At 40.6% G+C, this 25,524-nt stretch overlaps 1 protein-coding gene across 1 annotated transcript; it reads right to left on the minus strand.

The window, feature by feature from the left end:
• Positions 1–5,090: 5,090 nt before the first annotated feature.
• On the minus strand, positions 5,091–25,524 carry LOC132780705 (tektin-5). The gene is made up of 7 exons (XM_060784441.2): positions 24,711–25,524; positions 23,701–23,784; positions 22,170–22,240; positions 19,553–19,696; positions 17,349–17,571; positions 12,559–12,713; positions 5,091–5,475 (listed from the first exon to the last, which is right to left on the minus strand). The coding sequence occupies exons 1-7, from the start codon at positions 25,278–25,280 to the stop codon at positions 5,259–5,261; spliced, it is 1,464 nt and encodes a 487-aa protein (XP_060640424.2). The 5' UTR covers positions 25,281–25,524; the 3' UTR covers positions 5,091–5,258.

The following is a 25,524-nucleotide window of genomic DNA, read 5'->3' on the forward strand; positions in this document are numbered from 1 at the left end:
GACGATTGAAGGAAGAAGAGAGATAGATAGATTAGATGATACTGAGAGAGAGAGGTAGTTTGACTGAGGTAATTTGACTGAGAGACAAATTAGATAGATAGCAGGCAGACAGGATAGACAGATGGACAGACAGAATGCATATATACATAGAAGAGAAGAGAAAATAAGCAGATAGGACAGAGATAGACAGATAGATGCATGAATGAATAAGACGATAGATAGAAAAATAAGGTTTCCCCTGACACCAAGTCCAGTCGTGTCTGTCTCTGGGGGTTACTTTTCATCTCCATTTCCAAGCTGAAGAGCTGGCATTGTCCGTAGACACCTCCTAGGTCATTTGGGCAGCATGACTACATGGAGCACCATTACGTTCCTGCCGGAGCAGTACCTATTGATATACTTGGCAGAAACTGGTTGGCAGAAACTGGTTGGCAGAAACTGGGGCTAACAGTGGGAGCTCACACCATTCCCCCGATTTGAACCGGCAACCTTTCAGTCAGCAAGTTCAGCAGCTGAGTGGTTTAACCCACTGCACCACTGGGGGCTCCAGATAGATAGATAGATGGATGCATGGGTGAATAAGATAACGATGGCAGATAGATAGATAGATAGATAGATAGATAGATAGATAGATAGATAGGACAAGAACAAGTAGGATGGATGGATGGATGAGAGAGAGAGAGAGAGAGAGAGAGAGAGAATTTCCTGTCCTGTTTATCAGCATCTCAAGACCATAAAACCTATTCAGCAGATAAAGCATAACAAGAGCAATGGTTTCCCAAAAGATCAGTGATTCACTGATCACTTAAAGCCATTTAAAAGAATGCTGGACACAACATGTGGGCAAATTGGATGGAATCAACGGGACATCAAAGGTTTTCCTGAAAAGCCACAATTTGACTTGAATCCACAAAGGTACCTTCAAAAGGAAGGCATCACATGGGTATTTTCCCAGAAGATTCCTCTACTAGTGGGCAATATTGTGGATGTTGTCGGGAGAAAGTTTTGGAGAAAGCTTTCTGGGCCTGTAATCCAGGCAATGCCATTCTTCCCTCCCTCACTCCTTGACATTTGTACAAAGTCGAAACCCATGCTGGCTTCAGGGCCGGATCCTTCTTTTTCCCCCTTTGGAACAGGCGCTCTTTCTTCCCTGAAAACACTTTTGTTTGCGCCAGGCCTGCCTCACACCCACCAGTCAGTTCTCTGAATATTTGGCCATCCAAACGGCCAAACGACTCTTGGCGCCAGATGACCTTTTGCAGAGCCAAAGTCCCTTGCCCTTCCCACCTAATGCCCCTGGCCCTTCCCCTTTCCTTCTCCTGTTTCTAAGTTTCTGAAAAACCTCCAGACACAGAGAGAAGGAGAAGAGACAAGAGAATAGGACGATTTGGCTGGAAATGGAGGGCCTCTGGGTTTGGAAGTGGTCTCTGAATGATAGAAGATGTCTGAGCGAATGGTGGACAAAAGGCTGCAAGTCAGCAATCCAGTTGCACACAAGAGTAATGCAAAGGTTATGAGTCGCAGGTGACTGTGAATGCTTCATGGTGAAACAGGGAACAGGACTCTGTTCTTTATATCAATCCTTCCGAAGAAACCACTTGTTTTGTCTGAGATGTATTGCATTTGCCTCTATTTTGAATCCTTTTTGTCATTTTAAAAAGAGCAATGCATATTCTGTGCTATGCTTATATATAATATAATATATTGTATATACATATAATATTTATGAAATTATAATGTAATACAGTATAACACTATTGCTAATAATATATTATAATTATATATTTTATATTACATGTAATATTACTAATAATATTACAATATAATTGTATAGTACAATATAGTGATGTATAGTGCTGATATTGTACTGTGCTTCTGGTATAATGTATGTATGTGTATCTTGTAAGCAACTCTTGAGTCCCCTTCAGGGTGAGAAGGGCAGCATATAAATGTCTCAAAATAAATAAATACGTTTCAACGCAGCTGAGCTATAAAAGAAAAAGGTAAAGTTTTTCCCCTGACATTGTCCAGTCATGTCTGACTGGGGGTTGGTGCTCATCTCCATTTCTAAGCCGAAGAGCCGCCTTAGACACCTCCAAGGTCATGTGGCTAGCATGACTGCATGGAGCGCTGTTACCTTCCCACCGGAGCGGTACCTATTGATCTACTCACATGTGCAAGTTTTTGAACTGCTAGGTTGGCAGAAGATGGGCTAACAGCAGGAGCTCCCACCACTTCCCTGATCTGAACCTGTGACATTTTGGTTAGCAAGTTCAGCACCTCAGTAGTTTAACATACTGCACCACAGCAAAAGAAACCTGTCTTAAAGTCCAGCCCTGACTTCTCATACTGTCATATTTTAAACATGCAATTTGTTACACCACTGTTAAATATATATCTTTTAGGAAAAAACATGAATCCCATATCGATGTTTTGACATGGTTTATCCAGTGGATTGTGCATTGCACCTTGTCCATTCATATCTTTGGGATTTGTTGCCCTGCAGATATGGGAATATATGGCAAACTCAACAAAGCCTTCCACATCTTCTGAGATATGTGTCCAGTTCAACTGATTCGTGTCTTCAATGTTTTGGATTGATTCCTTGCAAACTACCAGCTCAAGTATTTGGCCCTAATCAAAGGCCAAATGTTTCCGCAAAGCCATCCCCTCTTTAATTTATAGCCTGAATTGAGAACGTTCCCTTGAACTCCGGCTTGGTACAACACAGCAATGCCTTTGTGGTAATGGTTTAATCCACATCTGGATACTCAGATGGTAGAAGGAACAATCTGGTTTTAGATTATGACAAAAGGAGGGGACGAGATGGGCACCCAAAAGAAGAAAAACCTTCCAAAGGGGATGAGAAAAGACTTCATCTTTAAGATCTTTGAAAGATGCTGCTGTTTAGGATTGATAATATTAGCTCAGATCAGAAAGTGGGAGGCTAAGGAGATCTTGAAGTGTCATATAATTCCTTCCCAAATCATTTTTTGCTCTCAAATGCCTTTTATGAGATGTATGTTTAAGTTGTTTTTAGGCTCCCTGAGCCATTTTGAGTCTGGGGAGATTTTTAGGCCCCTTGGACCACGTTAGTCACAAGGACACCACTTTTTAAAAGGATTCCCTTGGACCTAGAATGATCCAAACTTAACAAAAATGTGCCAATAAATGCCCGCCATGTCTAAAAAAGGTCATTTTGGGTCAAGAAGAAATCTCTGAAGGGTCCACTGGGATGGACGGTCCAGTGGTCTGCCTTCTGGGCTTGACTTCTGTCCCACTTTGGGTTGTTTTGCAGTCAGAACAAGTAGCTACGCCTGATTCCAACAGAGTCCACTTCGCAAACATGAAGGAATGTCCTCTATGCAGAGAGTCTGACAACATTAAGAGGCATCTTAATTGTTTATTTTGTGCCTTTCCCTCCCAGCCAGCGATGGGCCTCAATATAAGTGGCCACTTGTTGAGGGCCATCCAGAGGGAAGAACAAAATGCCGCTTTGTTTTCGTCTCAAACCCGAACTTTGCTAAGGAAGACCAAGAATGTGGCTGCATTGTAGAAGAAATCGCAATCTCAACAAAACATCAGACTGCAGTGATGCTCTTGGGAGAGAATTAGAACTCAAGACCGGTCAAGAGCGGGACTTCCTCAAGATCCAACAAGGGTTTTGAACCCTGGTATGTAGAAATGCCCATCTGGGGTGCAAAAGACCCCTTAAAATAATCCCCCTGTTTGGTGGCACTTTTCCAGGCCTCTTCCGCAGACTTGGAGGGATGTCGCTTCCCTCCACAGCTTTGTTTGTGACTCATCTTGTTCCTCTGTTATTTGCGATGGCTGTCCAGACACGTCCGCTGGGCGCAAACAAGGGAAAATAGATCTATTCATCACCTACAATGGGAGCAGCCCCGATTTTGGACACCAGTGGGTCTTGATTCGACAAAGGCAGCCCTTGCTGCAAAACTGCTTTTGCTATTTAATTTTATCATGCCTTTCTCCCAATTGTGAGACTCAAGGTGGCTTACACAGATGGGTTACATGTTGGAGGGCCAACACATTCAAGAACCTAACTGCTGGGTCTGTAGCAATTTAAATCCAAAAAATGACAATGCCACACAGGTTTGTCCAGTGAACCCATATCTGCAAGTCTCACTCTCTCAGCCTCAAAGGAGGGCTGCATTTTCACTCCCCATAGTGCCCCATGTTCCCTGTCAAATCTCTTTGTCACACTCCACAATTAGGCCTTTTACCTATACTTCTGCTTAAGTTCTAACAAACAGGTTGCTATTACAACTCAGATAAAAAGAGAAATTATAAATCTTGCAGCTTCAAGCCCCAAACTTGCCAAAGAAGCCAATGCAAACCACACAAAATCAGAATCCGGAATAACGGAATCTTCTGACTTTTATGAATTCTTCTGTTAAGTGCAGATGAACAGAACCCTTTTGCAACTTGAATCAACAAGGAAGCAAAAAGCCTTGCCAATCTGAGCTCCAAATGTGCCAAAAAAGCCAACACAACCCACACAAAACCAGAATCCTATATTATTAAACCTGACAGAGAAGAGGCATCTCTTTTCATGTGACATATACATATAATTCCCATCAATAGACGCTATGGATCCCCTGTCAATGGGGCTACGAATCCGTTCCAGATTCAGTCCATAATTTAAAGGACTTCAGTCTGAAATGTTGAAGCCAATTCACAACCATTTAAATTCAGCACCTTGGATAGCTCATTGAAAGTACATCACACTCAGGGTACGTCTATACTGTGGAATGAATGCAGTTTGACACCACTTTAAAGCTATGGAATAACGGGAGTTGTCATTTGGTGAGGCCCCAATTCTCAAGGCTCAAGACCTCGTATAGCTAATACTCCTAGGAATACATAGCACTGAGTCGTAGAATCCTAGATTTGGGAGAAACTACAAGTGGCAGTTGAAGTGGTATCAAACTGCATTAGATGAAACCTTGAAGACGCATTTAGAGTACGGTGTTAATGCCATTTCCTCCCCAAAATGCACCAGGGCAGAGGAATAGCCTACCTCTCTCACAGGACGTTCTCTGGATTTCTGGAAGCAAGGAAACCCAGAATCTTGTTTGGATTGAGCTTACGCTCCTTCTCAGTTTATTTCATGCCTTCCTTTCTTCGCTCGGCTAAAATATAAGGGGGGGGGGGGAGAGAAACGAGCAGGACAGGTCTCCCATGATTTGCCACCTGTTTATAGGCCGGTTAGAGGGAGCCTCAGGGGATCCGGGGACTCAGACGTAGCCCACCAGCCTGGGGGTGCTGGGGAAGGTCTTGCGCATGCCCATGCACTTCTCTTTGTCGATGAAGAGGGAGTTGGCCTTCACCAGGAGATCGTGCTCCAGCTTGGCCTTGTTGAAGATCAGCAGCTGGAGGGTATCCTGGGCCTCGCGCAGTCGCAGCTTCAGCGTCTGCAGCGTGTCATCGATGGTGAAGACCTCATTCACCAGCCTACAAGGACAGAAAAGAAAGAAATGCCACAGCTCAGAAAGGGATTTTGCACGAGGAACATCCAATTCCCTTTACGCTTGGAAAAGGCCACTCTTATGCGCCAACATGTGCCGTCGTCAGGTCGCCTCTGCACCTACGAGGAATCTCATAAATGTATAGGAAAGGGATCCTCAGAAAGGGTGGCTTTTGCCAATTCCCTCCTCTGAAATGTCATCTAGAGTCCCTGAGATTTACTGGCAGTTCTTCTTTTTGGACTACCACTCTCCAAATGCCAGATGGGGGCTGCCTAGTTTTTAAATATAATTGTATTTTAACTTTTGCACTAACTTATGACACATTTAATTGGTTTTTATTGTTTATATTCACACATATATGCATTTGCCTTATTTTTAAATTCTACTGTATTTCATCATGTCACTTTTAGCCACCTTGAGTCCATATGGGCAGAAAGGAAGAATAATAACAACAACAACAATAATATGAGTATTATATTGTTGTTGAGTATATTGTTGTTGTTTATTGTATATTATATAACAACAAAAATAAATAATAATAATAATAATAATAATAATAATAACACTACGTAACATGATTTTTGTTCCTAGGTTATGAATGTCGCTTCCCAATTGGTTCTATCATAAAAACATGGAAAATTTTTATTAAATTACAAGTGGAACATCCTGCTACAGCACATTTTGCGATAGTTTTTCAATGAATATCTCATCAAGTCTCAACCAATGAAACATAGTTTATGGTAGCCACAAAAACAAAGTTTCTGGAGTAGAGCAACTACTTTCAAAGTAAGGACTGCACAATTAAAACAGGAAATGACTTTTTCAAGAACAGATTTTTTTTCAATTTTTATTCATGTGGTAAATTATTATTTATATTATCATTATTATAGGGTATTATAGTTCTTACTATTACTGTTGTTGTTATTTACTCTATAATAGTAGTACAATAATAGCAGTAAGAGTAATTATCATAAAGAATTATTTATTTATTTATTTATTTATTTAAAGCATTTATATTCCACCCTTCTCATCCCGAAGGGGACTCAGGGCGGAGCACAGCATATACACGGCAAACATTCAATGCCGGGACACAAATTCACATACAATACATAAACATTAAAAAACATTTATCAAAATATTAAAATATACCATTTAAAACCGTCCTAGTCATCCGCATCAAGTCTAATTGACCTGGTCATCTTTCCTATTGCTGCTTTATTGCCCTGTCCCGAAAGCTTGGTCCCACAGCCAAGTTTTTATCATCCTTCTAAAGGACAGGAGGGAGGGGGCCGACCTGATCTCACCAGGAAGAGAGTTCCATAGCCAGGGAGCAATCACCGAGAAGGCCCTGTCTCTTGTCCCCACCAATCCTGCCTGTGACAATGGCGGAGGATCTTAATCTCCGCAATAATAACCTGGAGTTTTGTTGTTATTATTTACTGTACATTAAACAGTGAAATTATTATCAATATTATTATTAGGTCAATATAGTACGGGTCTACTTTGAGCAGAATGTGGGGAGCATAATCAGTTCCAATGCAAAACACATGGAAATACCTTGAAACTGGGACATTTTTAAAGCAGCGGATGAAATGAGACAGCAGAGGATAACTAGGTACCGTCCCTTCCAATTCACAACACTTGCCAAGTATATTAAATGCTTTTACTACTTAATTTAAAGAGAAACACGCAGGGAACAACCTTGTGCTGCCCACAGTCCTATTGAATTATGTTTTAAACAAGCTCTCTGGATCTGGATCTCTTTGTTCTCGGTTTTACTTGATCCAGCTCTGCGGCTTTATTTATTTGCTCTAGATTTCAGTTTGCTGGGGTTTGGTTTTATGGCTTTATTGCTTTCTCTGTGCTCTTGGACGGTGCAGCCATGGGCTCCCAACTTAGTATACATTCAAAGCTAGAAGAGGGTTGCTTTTGATATATTACAAACCTCAGGGATGCCATCCGGGTTCTACAGAAGAGGGGATTCTGGTGGCCAGAGTCCAGAAAGGGAGGTGTTGGCTTTGTTCTAATCATCGCAAACCACACTTGCCTGCGACCTGTTGACCGCTTTTTGCAGGTGGGAGAGAACATCAGAAAGCCAACGGCTCAGATACAAAACCCCTTTGATGCTCAGCCAAAGCCTGCAAAGGCCTCCGGCAGCGAAAGAGCTGCTGGAGATACTATCTTTCCTCCCTCCCATAAATGGCGTTCATCCAGGTGCCCTTGGAAAAGATAGCTCCTCTTTGGATCCTTCCAAATGAGAGGTTGGTGGTCTTTTGAACTAAAACTAGACATTAGTGAGCACATCCCCAAAAATTCCAAACTCATTTATAAAAATGAGTTTTTGTACCTGATTCACAAAAAGGAAGAAGAGGGAAGATAATATCCCAGTGAAGGAGGAGAAAAGTCTCCGAGCCGTTCAGAGAGCTCAAGGGAGGTCAAAATTAACACATTTATTATTATTATCATTATGATACTGGGTTGTTGTAGGTTTTTCCGGGCTATATGACCATGTTCTGGAGGCATTTTCTCCTGACGTTTCGCCTGCATCTATGACAAGCATCCTCAGAGGTAGTGAGGTCTGTTGGAAGTAGGAAAATGGGTTTATATATCTGTGGAATGACCAGGGTGGGACAAAGGACTTTTGTCTGCTGGAGCTAGGTGTGAATCAGGCACATCAAATCACTCTCAACAAAAGATTCCCCCCAGGCACTTCCAAGCCATTAAATGCTAATCAAGGTGGTCAGTTGAAACATTCACACCTAGCTCCAGCAGACAAAAGTCCTTTGTCCCAACCTGGTCATTCCACAGATATATAAACACATTTTCCTAATTCCAACAGACTTCACTACCTCTGAGGATGCTTGCCATAGATGCAGGCGAAATGTCAGGAGAAAATGCCTCCAGAACATGGCCATATAGCCCGGAAAAACCTATAACAACCCAGTGATTCCAGCCACGAAAGCCTTCGACAATACATTATGATACTATTTGATACTTTTCCATTATCCAGGCAGAGGCCACTAGGGGTCGCTAGAGAGAGAAAGAAACATCATTTTGGCGGGGGGGGGGGGGGGGGAAGAGTTGAAAAAGGAAAACAATTTCCACAAAAAGGGGAATAACACAGGGGTCAGGAACCTTCGGCCCTCCAGGTGTGGTGGACTTCAACTCCCACAATTCCTTGAGGCTCGGCATTCGCCCCAAAGGCTTACCTTGGCCTCAAGGAATTGTGGGAGTTGAAGTCCACCACACCTGGAGGGCCGAAGGTTCCCCATGCCTGGAATAACAGGAAAACAGGGGGGAAATGTATTGTCGAAGGCTTTCATGGCTGGAATCACTAGGTTCTTGTGGGTTTTTTCGGGCTATAGAGCCATGTTCTAGAGGCATTTCTCCTGACGTTTCGCCTGCATCTATGGCAAGCATCCTCAGAGGTTGAGAAGGACCTTCTCAACCTCTGAGGATGCTTGCCATAGATGCAGGCGAAACGTCAGGAGAAATGCCTCTAGAACATGGCTCTATAGCCCGAAAAAACCCACAAGAACCTAGAGGGGAAATGGTTTTCCTCCTTCGACCCACTCTTCACCCACATAAAACTGACTATCCTTCTCTCTCTCCCGCCCCCTAGTGGCCTCTGCCCAAATAATAGAACAGTACCCTATATTTATATGGGGCTGCTGCTTCTCTCTTAAAGATACTCAAAGCAAGGATGTGTGGAAGCATTTTAGGGATGTGAATAGATTTTAATGGCTTTAACATTCTATATTTATTGCATTTTAATTTTTGTTAATATGTATATTATTACATTTTTATGGAATGTATTTTATGATGATGATATATTTTAACTACGTTGTGCCCTGAGACGTAAAGCAATGTGGGTAATAAAGAAAAATAACTATGAATATTATTAAAATTACCTCTTTATTTTAATAGTTTCTACACTTAATCCGATTTTAATGTTTGTATGTTTGATTTTTTTTAGGTTTAAAATTATATATTGCTTTTTTAGCATTAGATGTTTTGAGTTTAGAGAGATAAGTCAAGATAGAAATAATAATAATAATAATCATCATCATCATCATTGCATTATTCGCCAATACATCACACAGTCTTAGACACTTGGGAAGTGTCTGATGTGTGATTGAATACAAAAGCCAGGATAGTGATCTTATTTGCTTTGTACTAATCCTGTTATATATCAAATAATAATAATGATGATGCAAAGACTCTGGCACAAGCCAGTCAAGGTGGTCCCAGTGGTGATTGGCACACTGGGTGCAGTGCCTAAAGACCTTGGCCTGCACTTAAAAACAATCGGCACTGAAAAAATTACCATATGTCAGCTGCAAAAGGCCACCCTACTCGGATCTGCATGCATTATTCACCAATACATCACACAGTCCTAGACACTTGGGAAGTGTCCAACGTGTGATCCAATACAAAAGCCACCATAGTGATCTTGTTTGCTGTGTACTAATCTTGTTGTGTTTCTAGTAATAATAATAATAATAATAATAATAATAATAATGCATATAATGATCTTGTTTGCTGTGTACTAATTTTATTAACAACAAAAACAACAACATCAAAACAACGGTACTTCGAGCCTTATTATTATTATTTCTCTATTTTCATAATTTCTATGTTTTATCAGGTCTTTACATTTGTATGTTTTTTTACGTTTGAAATTATATATTTCACTGTTTGTAAAATTAGATGCTTTGGGTATCTTTTTGGAGAGATAAAACTGAAAAGAAATAAATTTAACAACAACAACAACAACAACAACAACAACAACAACAGAACAGTGCTACAAATGATACAATATACAATTGGAAACCTGAAACACTAAAATAAAATGAAACCTAGAGCTAACTAAAAATAAAAATCTATTTAAAATACATAAAACAGAGGAATGGAACAGAGAACAGAGAATTGATAAAAGGATAGAGGAGAATGGAAGAACGAATAGAGAGTTATGTGCATGTACTTTTACCTAGAAAGCCACTGAACACTGAACTATATATTGTGAAGATTCAATAAAAATTTGTATTTTAAAAGCCTCTGGAGGCCAAGTTTCAAACCCCGCTCAGATAGGAACAGCCATTGGACAAGACACACTCTCTTAGCCTCAGAATAAGGTCATGGCAAACCTCTTGAGCACAATTCTTGCCAAGAAAACCCCATCAGAGGGTTGCCATAAGTCAGAAATGCCTTGAAGGCATCCAACAACAACAAAAATATGAGATCTCTCCCTCTTTTTGTTTTAATATCCATGAATGACAACAACAAACCGATAGCCGGGTGGCCTCAATGCCCTAAAGGCACAGGTTGTGTCTGATCTTGGCAGCTGTTTTGCTTCTCTTTTGTGCGAGAACAGGAACCTAAAAATACCTTGGCAAATCTGTCCGAGTTAATTACCAGGAGCAAATCAATGGAGCTTATTTTTCAGCAAAACAGCTCTTGAGAGTGTTTGCTTCCTTTAACTCCACAGCTCCTGGCCTGATCCCTCCCAACTGTATTTTCTCTCTCTCATATATATATGTGTGTGTATGTGTGTATGGGTGTGTGTGTGTTTCCATTGAGGGAAGGCTCCTCAGAGACTGAATATTGACACAATGCAAAGGATATTCAGGCGGCAATGTTTTGTTTTTCCAGGTTGAATAAGCCAAAATAAATACACAAAAGAACACAGTAGTTCTCTCCCCGGAAGGACAAATAGACCGGCAACCTGAAGCATGTTTGCTCCAAAGCTGGATCCTACTGTAAATGTATTTGGGACTGTTGCCCACCATGGTTGGAAATCTGTGTTTTACTGCACTTGGAGTAATTACAAATCTATCTATCTATCTATCTATCTATCTATCTATCTATCTATCTATCAAAAGTCAAAGTTGTGTGTATGTTGGTTGGTTGGTTGTCACACAAAGGCTTCTATGCTGCTTGATGGATCCAGAAAAAAACTTGGCACACATTTCCTTCATTATCCAACTTAAAATAATTGGTAGGTTTTAACTAAAAAGTACACCGCTTTCAGGTAAAGAGCAGAAGAAAGGAATAAAAGCAAAGTGGATTGGCTATCGTTAGGGGAAGGGTTGCCTGTTGTTAGGTAAAGTAGCCCTCTGTGATGTCACTGGGACAGAAAGGAAGTGAAGCAGATTGCTGTAACTAGGTTCCATCTGTCTGAGAAAAAGGGAGGAAGGAATGAATGAAAGAAGGAAAATAAGAAAAGGAAAAGGGAAAGAAGGGAAAGAAAGAGAAGGAAGCGAAAGAGAGAAAAAGGAAGGAAAGGGAGGGAAGAAAGAAGGGACGAAGGAAGGGAAGAAATAAAAACAAGGGAAGAGAAAGAAAAGAAAGAAGTAGAGAGAGGGTGCATGATGTAAAGCAATGGAAGAAGGAAAGAAAGCAAGAAAAAGAGAGGAGGGGAAAATATATGAGGGAAAGGAAGAAAGGGAAGGAGGGAGGCAAGAGGAAAGAAAGAGGGAAAAGAAAGAAGAGGGAGAAAAAAAGGAGGGAAAAGAAGGGGGAAATGTATGAGAGGAGAGAGGGACAGAAAGAAAGAAGGGAAGGCAAGAAAGAAAAAGAAGACGAAGGAAGGGAGGAAGGAAAAAAAGAAGGGGGAAATGTATGAGAGGAGAGAGGGATAGAAAGAAAGAAGGGAAGGCATGAAAAAAAAGAAGAGGAAGGAAGGAAAAAGGGGAAATGTATGAGAGGAGAGAGGGACAGAAAGAAAGACGGGAAGGCAAGAAAGAAAAAGAAGAGGGAGGGAGGGAGGGAGGGAGGGAGGGAGGAAGGAAGGAAGGAAGGAAGGAAGGAAGGAAGGAAGGAAGGAAGGGGAAAAAAGAAGGGGGAAATGTACGAGAGGCGAGAGGGACTGAAAGAAAGAAGAGGAAAGGAAGGAGGCAAGAAAGAAAAGGAAGAGGGAGGGAGGGGAGGAAAAAGAAAGGAGGTGTATGATGAAAAAAGGGGGAAGGAAAGAAAGACACACAAAGAAAATGGAAACCTATACAACGGAAATACGGAAAACCTCATATTTCTGGGGGGAAGAGGGAGAAGATGGAGGATGCTGACTCACTTGAACTGTGGGATGTCACGGCATAACTCCATGTTGGGCCTCCAGGTCCTGGCTTCCAGGCGGGTCTGGGCCACCTTGAGCGGACACTCCTTGGCCATAATGGCCCTCTCCAGCAACATGATGGTGTTTTCTGTCTGAAAGATCTGTTGAAGGGTCTGAAAGGAGAAAAAAAGATCTGTAATCTTTGTTCTTTCCTATCTTTTACACATGACTTTTGACTACTGTCCTCTAATATAAATTTGTCTTTCAAAGATGTGTTTTGGGAAGAATTGTATGCATGGAAAAGGTTTGAATCAGGTGGAAAACTCAAAAGGATGTTATCGGAGAGAGATCTGCCACACAGGAATCAAATGTCAAGCTCATCCCTTTGTTCAAAAAATATTCAACTTGGTTTTTGTTCCAATGCCACAATTCTTTCCTGCATTTTGAATATTAAGTTGATCAGGTAAAATCATGCTAGTGATGGAAATAATCCATGCCTAAAGTATTTTGTCTTTGTTTCCATGTAGTATACAGCTTTAAAAGAATACCATGAAAAACATGCAAGAAGAGGCATTATTATATCAACTGTAGGTTGAGATTCTTTATTCAGAATTCCAAATTCCAAAGAACTCCAAAATTTGAAAATGTCCACAAATGAAGAGTCATCCGTTTACTTTCTGATGGTTTAACATGCACAAACTTCGTTTCAACTACAAAATGATTAAATAATATTGTGTATCAAATAAACTTCATAGTACATGTATAAGGTATCTATGAAGCATAAATAATGTTGTTTTTAGACTTGGGTCCTATCTCCATGATATATCATGATGTACATATATGCAAATATCTGTAATAACAACAACAACAACAACAACAACAACAACAAATCTGCCTCTCCTTGTGGCTCAAGGCATACAGATATTATTGTTGTTGTTGTTGTTGTTGTTGTTGTTGTTGTTGTTGTCATAGCTGCTTTAAGCCCTTTTAAAGAAAAAGTGGGATAAAAACGATAATACTGATGATTTTTCATATTTATATTTATATTTATATGAAAAATCAAGATAGTATCTGTGCAAAATAAAAATAAGCTATGCACAAAATGAGCCAAAACCAAAAAACACAGTTAATAAAGAGTTCAAGTTAAAAAGCGTAAGATGCATCAACGCTATTATTATTACTGCTTGTGTTGATGATATTATTTTAGCTGCTTTGAGTGGGATATGAATAATAATAATAATGTATATAGAAAACCAATTTGTGCAACAACAACAAAAAAACAAACAAACAAGCAATGCGCAAAATGATCCAAAACCAAAAACGCAGTTAATAAAGAGTTCAAGGCCTACAAGATATTTTAAAAAGCATAAGATGCATTAAAAGTATTATTACTGCCTGTGTTGTTGTTATTATTTTAGTTGCTTTTAGTATTTTTTTTAAGAGAGAGAAAGTAGGGTATAAAAATCAACAACAACAACAACAGCCAAGATCTTAATCTGTGCAAAATAAAAACAAGAGATATGCAAACTGAGCCAAAACCAAAAAGCAAAGAATTCAAGGCATACAAGATATTTTTAAAAGTGTAAGATGCATTAACACTATTATTGTTGTTGATACTGTTATTGTTGTTATTATTACTTTAGCTCCTTTGAGTGTCTTTCAAAAGAGAAGTAGTAGTAGTGGTGATGGTAGTAGGAGTACATGAAAACCAAGGTAGTAATCTATACAAAACACAAAAAAACAAGCAATGCACAAAACGAGCCAAAACTAAAAAGTGCAGTTAATAAAGAGTTCAAGGCATATGAGATATTTTTTAAAGTGGCAGGATGCGTCAATGTTTCAGAATCATTTGCCTGGCAATGGCATCTAAAAGGCATCTAAAATTGGCATAGGTACCTACCTTCTTTCTCCCTTGGAGCTCTAAGCCATTTTGCTGCTTGAAGCAAGGGGCGAATTCCCACCCACCCCTTAGCTTTGCAGTGGGATCATTCCAACTGAGAGTCATCCCAATTAAAATAATAATAATGATTCCATCAAGGAGCGGATGGCAGGAATCCCATCACTCCCTGATGAAGGCGGAGGCAAACCTGCACCAACGGCAGAAGATGCCAATGGGCCAATCTGTGCTCTTTTCTGGGGGCAGGTTTGGATGCTTGGCAGGCATGCAACTCATCTACAGCCCTCTGTTTTTCTCATTTGCTTCCTGATTTCTGGAAGGCGGCCACCATACGATGCAGGCTTGGAGCAATATGATCAGGCGTGATCTACTGCCAACGATGTGGCTTTCATTTGGTTACAATCTGCAACCGCAGGTTTCTTGCCAAGGCTGACAAGGCCCACCTGGGTAGATAAGAGGGTCTTTCCTCCCCCTAATTCTTTATGGGTTTGGGTTGACCTTAAAATCTCATCTGTTTTCCCACTTGAGGCTGAAAGGGGGAAGATTTGGAATATCCTGAATTCACAAATAATATTGTGCTTCTCTCTGGCAAGCGAAAACATTTCCAGCTGTTATCCTACTGCTACCGAGAAAGCCTACTCCTTTCTTCTCCTATTTATATCCTGCTTCTCGTGGGACCTAAGTGGTATCAAACTGTGTCACTTCTTTAGTGTAGATATACCCCAAGATTTTATTTAGCAGACTGTATTTTTAAAGTGTATCCACATGGCGCAATTATACCCTTTTGCCTGAGTGGCGGGTAAGAAATAAAATTATTATTATTACCATCATCATCATCATCATCACCATCATCATCATCATCATCATCATCATCCTGGGAGTTGTATATGCTTTTATGGCTGCATTTTAACTGTCTTTTAATATGTGTTTTTATAAATGTATTTATGTTGTGCCCTGCCTTGGGCTAAAAAGGGAGGCGGGTAATAAATAAACATTATTATTATTATTATTATTATTATTATATTTTGGTGAGACACCAAACAGAGAAGCCTAAAGAACTTGTAAAACTACAGTCATTCATCCGATAGCAAATAGTGATACTTGTTTTTATTAATTATAAGCCAAATGTGATGTTATTAATTGTTAATTGTTGTATTTCATCGTTCTACTTTCACTTGACTTAGCCGATGGTTTGTTGACCGAAATAAAGGCTACTGACTGACTGACTGTAAAACTACAACATCCACTATTTCATAGCATTGAGCTATGGCAGTTAGTATTGCCATACAACATTTATTTCTTCCTAAAGAAGGAAAAAGTTTATTTGGAAATCCAAAAGTGCGTAGCAGAAGAATGTTTTCAGGTAGCACTTGCTGCAAGTTTGTATCAAAAACTGGCAGAGATTTTCAGCTTTTGAAAATAGGGAGGAATGGCATAATAATAATAATGATGATGATGATGATGATGATGATGATGATGATGTATGGATCGTCGATGTTGCAATCCCAGGTGACAACAGGATTGAAGAGAAACAAGTGGGAAAGTGACACGATACAAGAATTTAAAGATCGAACCGCAAAGACTCTGGCACAAGCCTGTAAAGGTGGTCCCAGTGGTGATCAGCACACTGGGTGCAGTGGGTGCAGTGCCTAAAGACCTTGGCCTGCAATTAAAAACAATCAGCAATGACAAAATTACCATCTGTCAGCTTCAAAAGGACACCCTGCTTGGATCTGCACACATTATTCACCACACATCACACGGTCCTAGACATTTGGGAAGTGTCTGATGTGTGATGCAATGCAACAGCCAGCATAGTGATCTTGTTTGCTGTGTACTAATCTTGTTGTGTTTCAAATAATAACAACAACTACTACTACTACTTTATTTTTATACCCCGGCACCATCTCCCCGAAGGGGCTCAGAGCACCTTACAAGTGGGACCAAGCCCAGAACATACAAACAAAATACACCAACTTAAAACACAATTAAAATGTGATAGCATGTAACAATCCAATTAAAACAATTAAAAATGCAGCAGGGTATAAATACATAATTAAAAGTATATCAAACCAAACTCAACAACCAGTAACCAGGACAAGGGCATGATCAGACTAGAGAGGGCTGGGCATGGGCTTGTGCAAAAAGCAAACTATAGGGCCAGGGCTAGGGCTAAAGTGCTTAGAACAATTTTATCGGTAAACAGCAGTGGGCATTCATGAACAGGGACTAACCATCATCAAATGCACACTGGAACATCCAAGTTTTCAGATCCCTGTGGAAGGCTGGCCCTTCTTGGCTGTTGCCATTTTCCAAAACCTTTAGCTTCTCCGTTTGATGCCCACCAAACTACAGCTTCCAGGAATCGACAGCATTGAGCCACACTAGTTAAAGTGGGCCCAAACTGCATTAATTCTACAATGTAGGTGCAATCAAAGGTGAGAAATATTTATGTGGAGATCCAAGAACATGAATGCCTTGGGGCAGCCATGGATTCAAGTCTGAATCAGAGACCTATAAAGTTTTTCAGAGTTTGAAAAAAGGTAGAAATGACAGAAGGCCCATATCATCCAGAATATCAAAGCAGACAATCCCACAATATCTGATTTGAACTGGGCTATCTGAGTACACACTGCCATATATTTCAGTTCAAAGCAGAAAATGTAGGATTTTATTCAGCTGTGTGGAAGGGGCCATAGACTGGCCCTACTTTTTACAAATTCTTTAGTTTCTCTGCCTGGGACTTTCCCAAACAATAACTCCCACAATTACATAGTCTTGAGCCATGGTAGCAAAAGTGGGGCCAAAACTGCATTCATTCTGCAGGGCAAAGGCACTTCAAGTGCAACACATTTGTTGCATTGTCCAACGGCAGACCCATCTGACTTGTTTCCCAATGCAAGGGCCCTACCTTGGCCAGCTGGGCCTGCAGCTGGTTCTTGGAATCAGCGATTTCTGAAATGCGGCTGTCGAAGGCCAAGTTGGTGTCAGTCCACTGCCTCCACATGTCGTCTGAAGTGACCTCCAGGACGTGGTCAGCTTCCTTGCAGAGGGTGGCGGTGTTGGCCCGTGCATTTTGCGAGTAGCGGATGTTGTCATCACTGAACTTGGCCCACGTTTCGGGAACAGAGACGCTGCAAGGTAAGAATCGGTCGGGCTAAGGATGAAACCCAGGTCATGGGTAAGTTGGCTTCCCACCTCCCACCCCTTCATTGTGACTTACAGGGGTTCCTTTTAAAATATGCACTATTATTATTATTATTATTAGTAGTAGTAGTATTTGAAACACAACAAGATTAGTGCACAGCAAACAAGATCACAATGCTGGCTTTTGTATTTGATCACACATTGGACACTTCCCAAGTGTCTAGGACTGTGTGGTGTATCCGTGAATAATGTGTGCAGATTCAAGTAGGGTGGCCTTTTGAAGCTGACAGATGGTGATTTTGTCAGCACCGATTGTTTTTAAGTGCAGGCCAAGGTTGTTAGGCCCTGTACCCAGTGTGCCGATCACCACTGGGACCACCTTTACTGGCTTGTGCAGTTCAATCTTTTAATCCTCTTATCGTGTAAGCTTTTCCAGTTGCGTCTCATCAATTCTATATTATATTACTATTATTATTATTATTATTATTATTATTATTATCTTCCATTGCGACTTGCAATGCTTTCTTTTTTGTTCTCTTTTAAAACATGCATCATTTATCATTATTAAATTTATTCCATTATGTCACATGATGTTTGTTCCTGAATTATAAATGTCATTTCCTAATTGGTTCTGTCATTTAAAAAACCATAGAAAAGGCCTATTAAACTGCCACAACTTTGTTTCTATGGGACATCCTGCAGCACATTTTGCTCTAGTTTTTCATTGAATATCTCACCAAGTCTCAACCAATTCAACATAGTTTGTGGCAGCCACAAAAATGAAGTTTCTGGAGTAGAACAACTACTTTCAAAGTAAGTACCACACAAGTAAACAGGAAATAACACTTTCAAACCAGGAACAGAAAATTGTTCAAATTTTGTTTCCTATTGTTATTATTAAAGCTTTTTTTCTTTAATTGCAACTTCCACTGCAACTTGCAAAGCTTCCTTTTATACTTTCTTTTAAAACATGCATAATTTGTCATTATCATCATCACCATCTTATTATTTTTGTTGTTATTATGTATATTTTCATTATTTAAATTTCATCAGAAATTAAACATTCATATCTCAGTACGATTCTGCCCAGCAAGGCTTTCTTGTGCTCTGGTGTTATTCACATTTTATACATAGAATTTAAGCAATGCACTTTGTCGAGTAGTAGTACATCTGGCCCTCCACATTCATTGAATTGATTTGTATATTTTCTCTAGGAATCTGTGTCCTCCAGTGTAACTCTATGGTCACTTTCTCCCAAAAGTTGACCATAACGCTGAACAGAGGGATTCCTAGAAAAAACATTTTTCTAGGTCTTCCAGCAGGATTGACCACCTGCTTCAATGCAACCTGAGCCCAGCCACGTGCACAATGGAGGACCTTCTTGCAGCAACACCAGAAGCACTCCAAGTGGCCAGCTACTGGTCAAAGGACATTTAATCAACTACCAAACTCACAAATTTTGTATTTTGTCTGTCTGTTTGCTTTGTTCTGTTAGAAATGTAATATAATTGACTGGTTGCCCTGACACGACAAATAATAATAAATAGGATTCCTGCAGAAGTTGGCCACAGAGTTGTACTGGAAGCTAGAGATTCCTAAAGAAATGTCCTCAAAAGTTTAAAATATGTCCTTTTATTCATATTTTCCACTTTTGCAGAGTCCATTCTGCATTAATTCCAGCAAATATGGAGGTTTCACTGTATTCCGATTTTTTTCTATATTGTTGCCAATCTGTTGCCCTAAGTAAATTTTCAAAATTATCCCAACAAAACCGAATACTCTGGAAATTCAAGAGGCTCATTGAAACAATTGCTATAATATCTTGGAAATTGCTTTTTGTATCTGTCTCTGTTTTTATAGACTATGTTATGCCACATCTCGAGGTGAAAAGAGAGGTGGGTAATAAATAAATTATTATTGTTATTTTTTTCTTAATTACCTTTCTAGCTATTCTCTTCTCATACTTACGTCCCATCAATTTTTTCCACTCCGTGGTAATAGTTAATGCTATCTGAAGTGTTCCTCAGGTTGTAGCATTTCTCGTCGATAAAATGGGCTGAGTTTTTGTCGCGAAGGTCCCGTTCTAAGGCATGTTGCGCGTCTCTATTAATGCTATTGCAAAGAACATGTCCAACATTTTGCACGAGTGACAGGAGAGAAAACAACACAAAACCATCTGTGAATTCAGACCAAAAGGTTTGGCCAAAGTATGTTCAAGAAGCTTCCTCACATACAGACTGTTCATTCAATCTATCCATCTGGCTGATTCTACATTGCCATTTAATCCAGTTTCAGAAATTGGACTATATGAGTCTACACTGCCATATAATCCAGTTCAATGCATTCTGAAACCGGATTAGATGGCAGCGTAGATCCAGCCCCAATCTCACCCATACTGCACTATTATATTCCTTAGGCTCCATCTACACTGCCATTATAATGCAGATTGAAATGCATTATATAGCAGTGTATACTCATATAATCCAATTCAACACAGTTCAATCTGCATTATATGAGGCCCCATCTACACTATCATTTAATCCAGTTTCTGAATCCAGATTACCGGTATCTGTTTTGAACTGAATTATATGGCAGTGTAGAGTCATATAACTCAGTTCATAGTAGATAATCTGGATTATAGGACAGTGTAGCTGGGGCCTCAGATACCCCTCTAAATTGTTGAAGGCTTTCATGGCCAGAATCACTGGGTTGTTGTATATTTTTCAGGCTATATGGCCATGTTCAAGAAGCATGCTCTCCTGACATTTCGCCTGCATCTATAGCAGGCATCCTCAGGTTGTGAAAACCTCACAACCTCTGAGGATGCCTGTCACAGATGCAGGCAAAACACCAGGAGAGCATGCTTCTAGAACATGGCCATACAGCCTGTAAAACCTACAACAACCCCTCTAAATTGTCATGGCTTCCGCCTACATCATTTTGGATTTTGGATTTTGGTGAAAAAACATCTAATGCATTCCAATACTTTGTATGTACTCAAAAAACTATAAATCCTTGGAGTTCATGAGACAAAGGCATGACAACTCAAGTGATATCAAAGGTGGCATCTACACCCTTGAATGAATGCAGTTTGATACCACTTTGACTGCCACAGCTCAATGCAATGGGATCCTGGGAGCTGCAGTTTGGCAAATAAGGCCTTGTGAAACCACAACTCCCAACTGCTGAATCTTCTTGCTGGGAAATCCTTCACCTGTTGAATTTGCCAGCTTTTAATACTTCATTGGAAAAAAATGACCAGAAGAATGAAGAGTATCAACAATATGCGGCAGGTTAAAAAGCCAATGTAATTTTGGCCTGCATCAATAGGAGTCTAGAGTCAAGATCCAGGGAAGTCATGCTCCCCCTTTATTCTGCCTTGGTCAGACCACACCTGGAATCACACTGTGTCCAGTTCTGGGAACCACAATTGAAGGGAGATGTCGACAAGCTGGAATGTGTCTAGAGGAGGGCAACTAAAATGATCAAGGATCTGGAGAACCAGCCCTATGAGGAGCGGCTTAAAGAGCTGGGCATGTTTAGCCAGCCAAAGAGACATGATAAGGGCCATGGATCAAGATGTGAGAGGAAATCATAGGGAGGAGAGACCAGGCTTGTTTTCTGCTGGAGACTAGGAAGAGGAACAATTGTTTCAAACTACAGGAAATGAGATTCCACCTGAACATGAGGAAGAACTTCCTAACTGTGAGAGCTGTTCAGCAGTGGAACTCTCTGTCTTGGAGTGAGGTGGAGGCTCCTCCTCTGGAGGCTTTGAAACAGAGGCTGGGTGGCCATCTATCAAGGGTGCTTTGAATGTGATTTTCCCTCTATGAATAATGGCCTTTTAAGGCTTGCAGAGCCTTTTTTTCAGCTCTTTCCTATGAAAGTTGGGCATGATTTCCCGGGTTAATGTTCTGAATCTCAAATACATTCCATGAGCGGGTTGGCAACCTCTTCATAAATGTCATTCTCACAGGCAAGAATGAATAATTTGACTATTTTTATCACCACTCAGAGAAAGTTGTCAAAAAACTCAGCACCGTTGACAATTCGGGACTTCATTACTGGCTTTTTGGAAGTCTCCCCTTTATAAGTTTCCCACAATTTGAAGCTGATTTAGCGTGCTGTAGTATTTGCCATTTCAGAATTTTTAAAAAAAAAAAAAAAAGCTTATATTTTTGTGTAGAAATTAAACTCCCTGCTCAGGAAATGCACTTTTCTACCCAGAAAATATATAGAAGACATTGTTTTCTGCACAGAAAATGCAAAAACAAAACAAAACAGAAAACACCATATATTTTTGAACAGAATAACTCTTGAATTATGAAGCTATCAAGATTTTCCTCAACAGGGTTTACCAATAATCGAGAAACTTGTTTTGAGTGCGTTTCCTAATTCTGATTGTCTAAAGCTATTTTGTTGTTCGTATCTTCCAGGAAAATCAGCTTTAATGTACTGTAATCCTATAAAGGAGAGCCACCCGAAGCCCACAAAACCCCTCAAATTTACTGTCACTCAAAGGGAAAACATGCTAAAAGAGATTTTTCAAGGTAAAAGACCATCGTAAATGAGACACAAAACGTACCCCATTTGTTGCTCTATTCTTTCTGCCAGCTTTCTCATTTTCTCCTGACATGTTCTGATCACATCAGTTTCCTATAAAAGAAGGCAGGATTGCAGTCTTTGTGAAATTGTAACTGTACTTCAATAACAACTTCTTTTATTTATGTCTATATCATTATATCTCCATTTGTTTCACTTTTTGACAAGCCATCTTGAGTTTCCCATTGGAACAAAGGTAGGATAAAAACGAAACAATAATATGGAACTGGCATTATTTTCAGTCAAGCAGGTTCAACAACCATTTTCTATTGTTAGTTTATTGTTGTTGTTATTGTTGTTTACACCCTGCCCTTTCTCTCTAAAAAAGAGATTCAAAGCAGCTTACAGTAAAACCAATACAATACCATTTAAAGCAGTGGTTCCCAACCTTTTTTGACCAGGGACCACTTGACCAGGGATCACTTTGACCAGGGACTGCTCTCCAACGTTAGTACCAAAAGGTTACAAATCAGTTTTTGGTCAACTTTAGATTAGGTTTGGTTATTTGAGGTGCTGATTCAGAAAATTGCATTGGATAGACCACATTAGCTCTAGTTTCTGATACAGAACATATGCCATCCAGTAGTCAGCATCTGCTTGCTTACGGAAAACCGTATTAATTATTCTAGAGCTGATGTGGTATTAATCATCTTCCATGCATAGTCAGCCTCTTCCCTCCCGACATCTCCAAGAGGGTTGTGCAAGACCTGTCAATTTCATTGCCACATGGTTTCGAGGCAACAGTGTAATAAGTTCACAGACCATATATTCGTTCTTGCAGCCCACTGGTGGTTTACGGACCACAAGTTGGAAACCACTAATTTAAAGCCTAAAGATATGCAAACATTAAAATATAATTAGATATTAACGGTATTAAAAAATAAACAGTTAAAACCCTTAAAACCATTTTTAAAAACCTATCCATATATAATATTATATCATATACGAGATGCAGAGCCAGCCTCAAGAAATGGGGCCACAAAGTGGAATCCACGACATGCGAGTGTGGAGAAGAGCAAACCACTGACCACCTGCTGCAATGCAACCTGAGCCCTGTGACATGCACAATGGAGGACCTTCTTGCAGCAACACCGGAGGCACTCCAAGTGGCCAGCTACTGGTCAAAGGACATTTATTCAACTACCAAACTCACAAGTTTTGTATTTTGTCTGTTTGTCTGTTTTGTTCTGTTAGAAATGTAATACAATTGACTGGTTGCCCTGACACGACAAATAAATAAATAATTATATCATATCCTTCAACTGAAACTTCCTTAAACTATAATAATTTGGATTTGGGTTCAAGATGACATTTCAGTTTTAAAAAGTTCAACTTGTTGCAAAATTTCAAGTCCAATTGACAATAAATGGATTCAAAGAAAGCTAAATTATCAATCAAAATATTGTGGGGGTTTTGGATGACTCCTAAAAGCCACTTGAGTCCTTTTAATGAAATAATAATAATAATAATAATAATAATAATAATAATAATAATGTTTAAACCCCATAATGTACCTGTATGAGATTCTTTTCCACATTATCATGGACCAAGTCAATCCCCATCCGTTTCTCCCGATTGTATAAACATTCCAAGACAACCTGAAAAAGAAAAACCAAAGGAATGAAATCTTTACAAACCCTTACACATGTTGAACCGTTTCTTGGTGGTTCTTTCTATTTTTAATATTTCATGTTAAAATTCATATATCTATGAATAATGATTTGGAAAGGCAAGCTGCCACCTCATGGCTGGTTTTGGACTCACAACGGAACAAAAATGCTAAGAGTGGCAGTCATCTGTCCCAAAAAGGAATGGTTTTAAATCCCCAAACAATGGTACTTCGTATGCGGAGAGTGAAATTCGCACTGCCTTTTATGTCTAAAGGTTGGTAGACAGCATCAGATCCAAGAAATGCTTTCTGGACACATTTAGAATTAAGACAGAAATGTTCATCGATGCAAAATGCAGCCAATGGCTTTTTGAACTGAGCTGGGAAACAGGATCATATTAGAATGTGGTGGAAGCTTCTTTCTTGGAGGCATTTAAACAGAGGATGGATGGCCATCTGTCAGGGGTTTTTTGTGCTTTTCCTGTATGGCAGAAAGTTGGACAAGATGGCCCATATGATCTCTTCCAACTCTATTATTCCACACTTCTATAACTGCCCTCAATCCAGACTCTATACTCCTATTGATGCAGCCCAGAATCGCACTGGCTTTTCTGCTGCAGCATCACACTCTCAGCTCATGTTCAGCTTGGAGTCTACTAAGACTCCTAGATCCCTTTCATTTGGGCTGGGGGTTTTTTCAAAGTGGAAGTCATAGTCCTGTTCTATTCCGCTTTGATCAGACCTCACTTGGAATGAGAGCCTGTGTCCAATTTAAGAAGATGGACATGATGGAAGGTGTCCGAAGAAGGGTCACCAAAACGGTCAAAAGTGATGTCTCCGCACGAGGAAGGAGTATCTTAGAACTTCCCAAAAGTTGGGGATGTGTTGCCCCAAATTGCGCCCCATGTGGCCCACCTGCAAGGGCCCCTGGGCCTCGTCGGCCGCACACTCCAGCCTCCGCTTGGCCGTGTCCAGCGCTCGGCTCTCGGTCACCAGCCGCTCCAACTCATAGCTTAGTTCAGAACGCCAGAAATCGATGTCGGCCAGCCGCTGCCCAATGTTCTTCCCCGTAGACTCTTGCTGCTGCCGGGTCAGCTGGTCCTTGTCCTGCATCAAGCGGGTTGAGTCGGCATTGAGCCGCCCGGCCCAATGGCGATAGGCCTCAGAGCCCTTGATGGCATTGGTGTTGGCTTTGTACCAGTCCTGGGGGCTGTAGCGGGCGTAGAGGGCCGAGCGCACTGAGGGGAGCACTGTGGGCGGCCGGAGAGGGGCTAGGAGCCGTCCGCCGCCGTCCTCATGCGGCCGGAAGGAGGAGACCTTGTAGAAGAGGCTGGGTCTCCATGAGCTCAGGTAGCGGTAGCCTGGCAGGTAATAGGCCTGGTAGCTGTCGTGGGTCAAGCTGGTGGGGGCTACCTCTGGAAGGAGGCAACTCTTCCGGGGTCCGCAGTAGGTGGCCGTCTGGGTGGTGCCCAGGAACTCCATCATTCAAAGGTCCAGCTGCAAGGAAGCCAGGCTGCAACACTGGGGCTCTCCCCCCCAAAATCCCCCCAGTTTCCTCCCTCTGCAGCTGCTGCCTCATGGCACTGTGACTGGCCGATGGTGTCACAAAAGAGGAGGAAGAAGAGATCATCACAGGCCCAGCCTAAGACACACACTCAAAAAGGTATCATGAAGCATATATTGATGTGGAAAAAGAAATAAGATATAGGCTCCATCTATACTGTCACAT

Source organism: Anolis sagrei, chromosome Y (assembly GCF_037176765.1).
Source record: "Anolis sagrei isolate rAnoSag1 chromosome Y, rAnoSag1.mat, whole genome shotgun sequence".
Classification (NCBI taxonomy): domain Eukaryota; kingdom Metazoa; phylum Chordata; class Lepidosauria; order Squamata; family Dactyloidae; genus Anolis; species Anolis sagrei.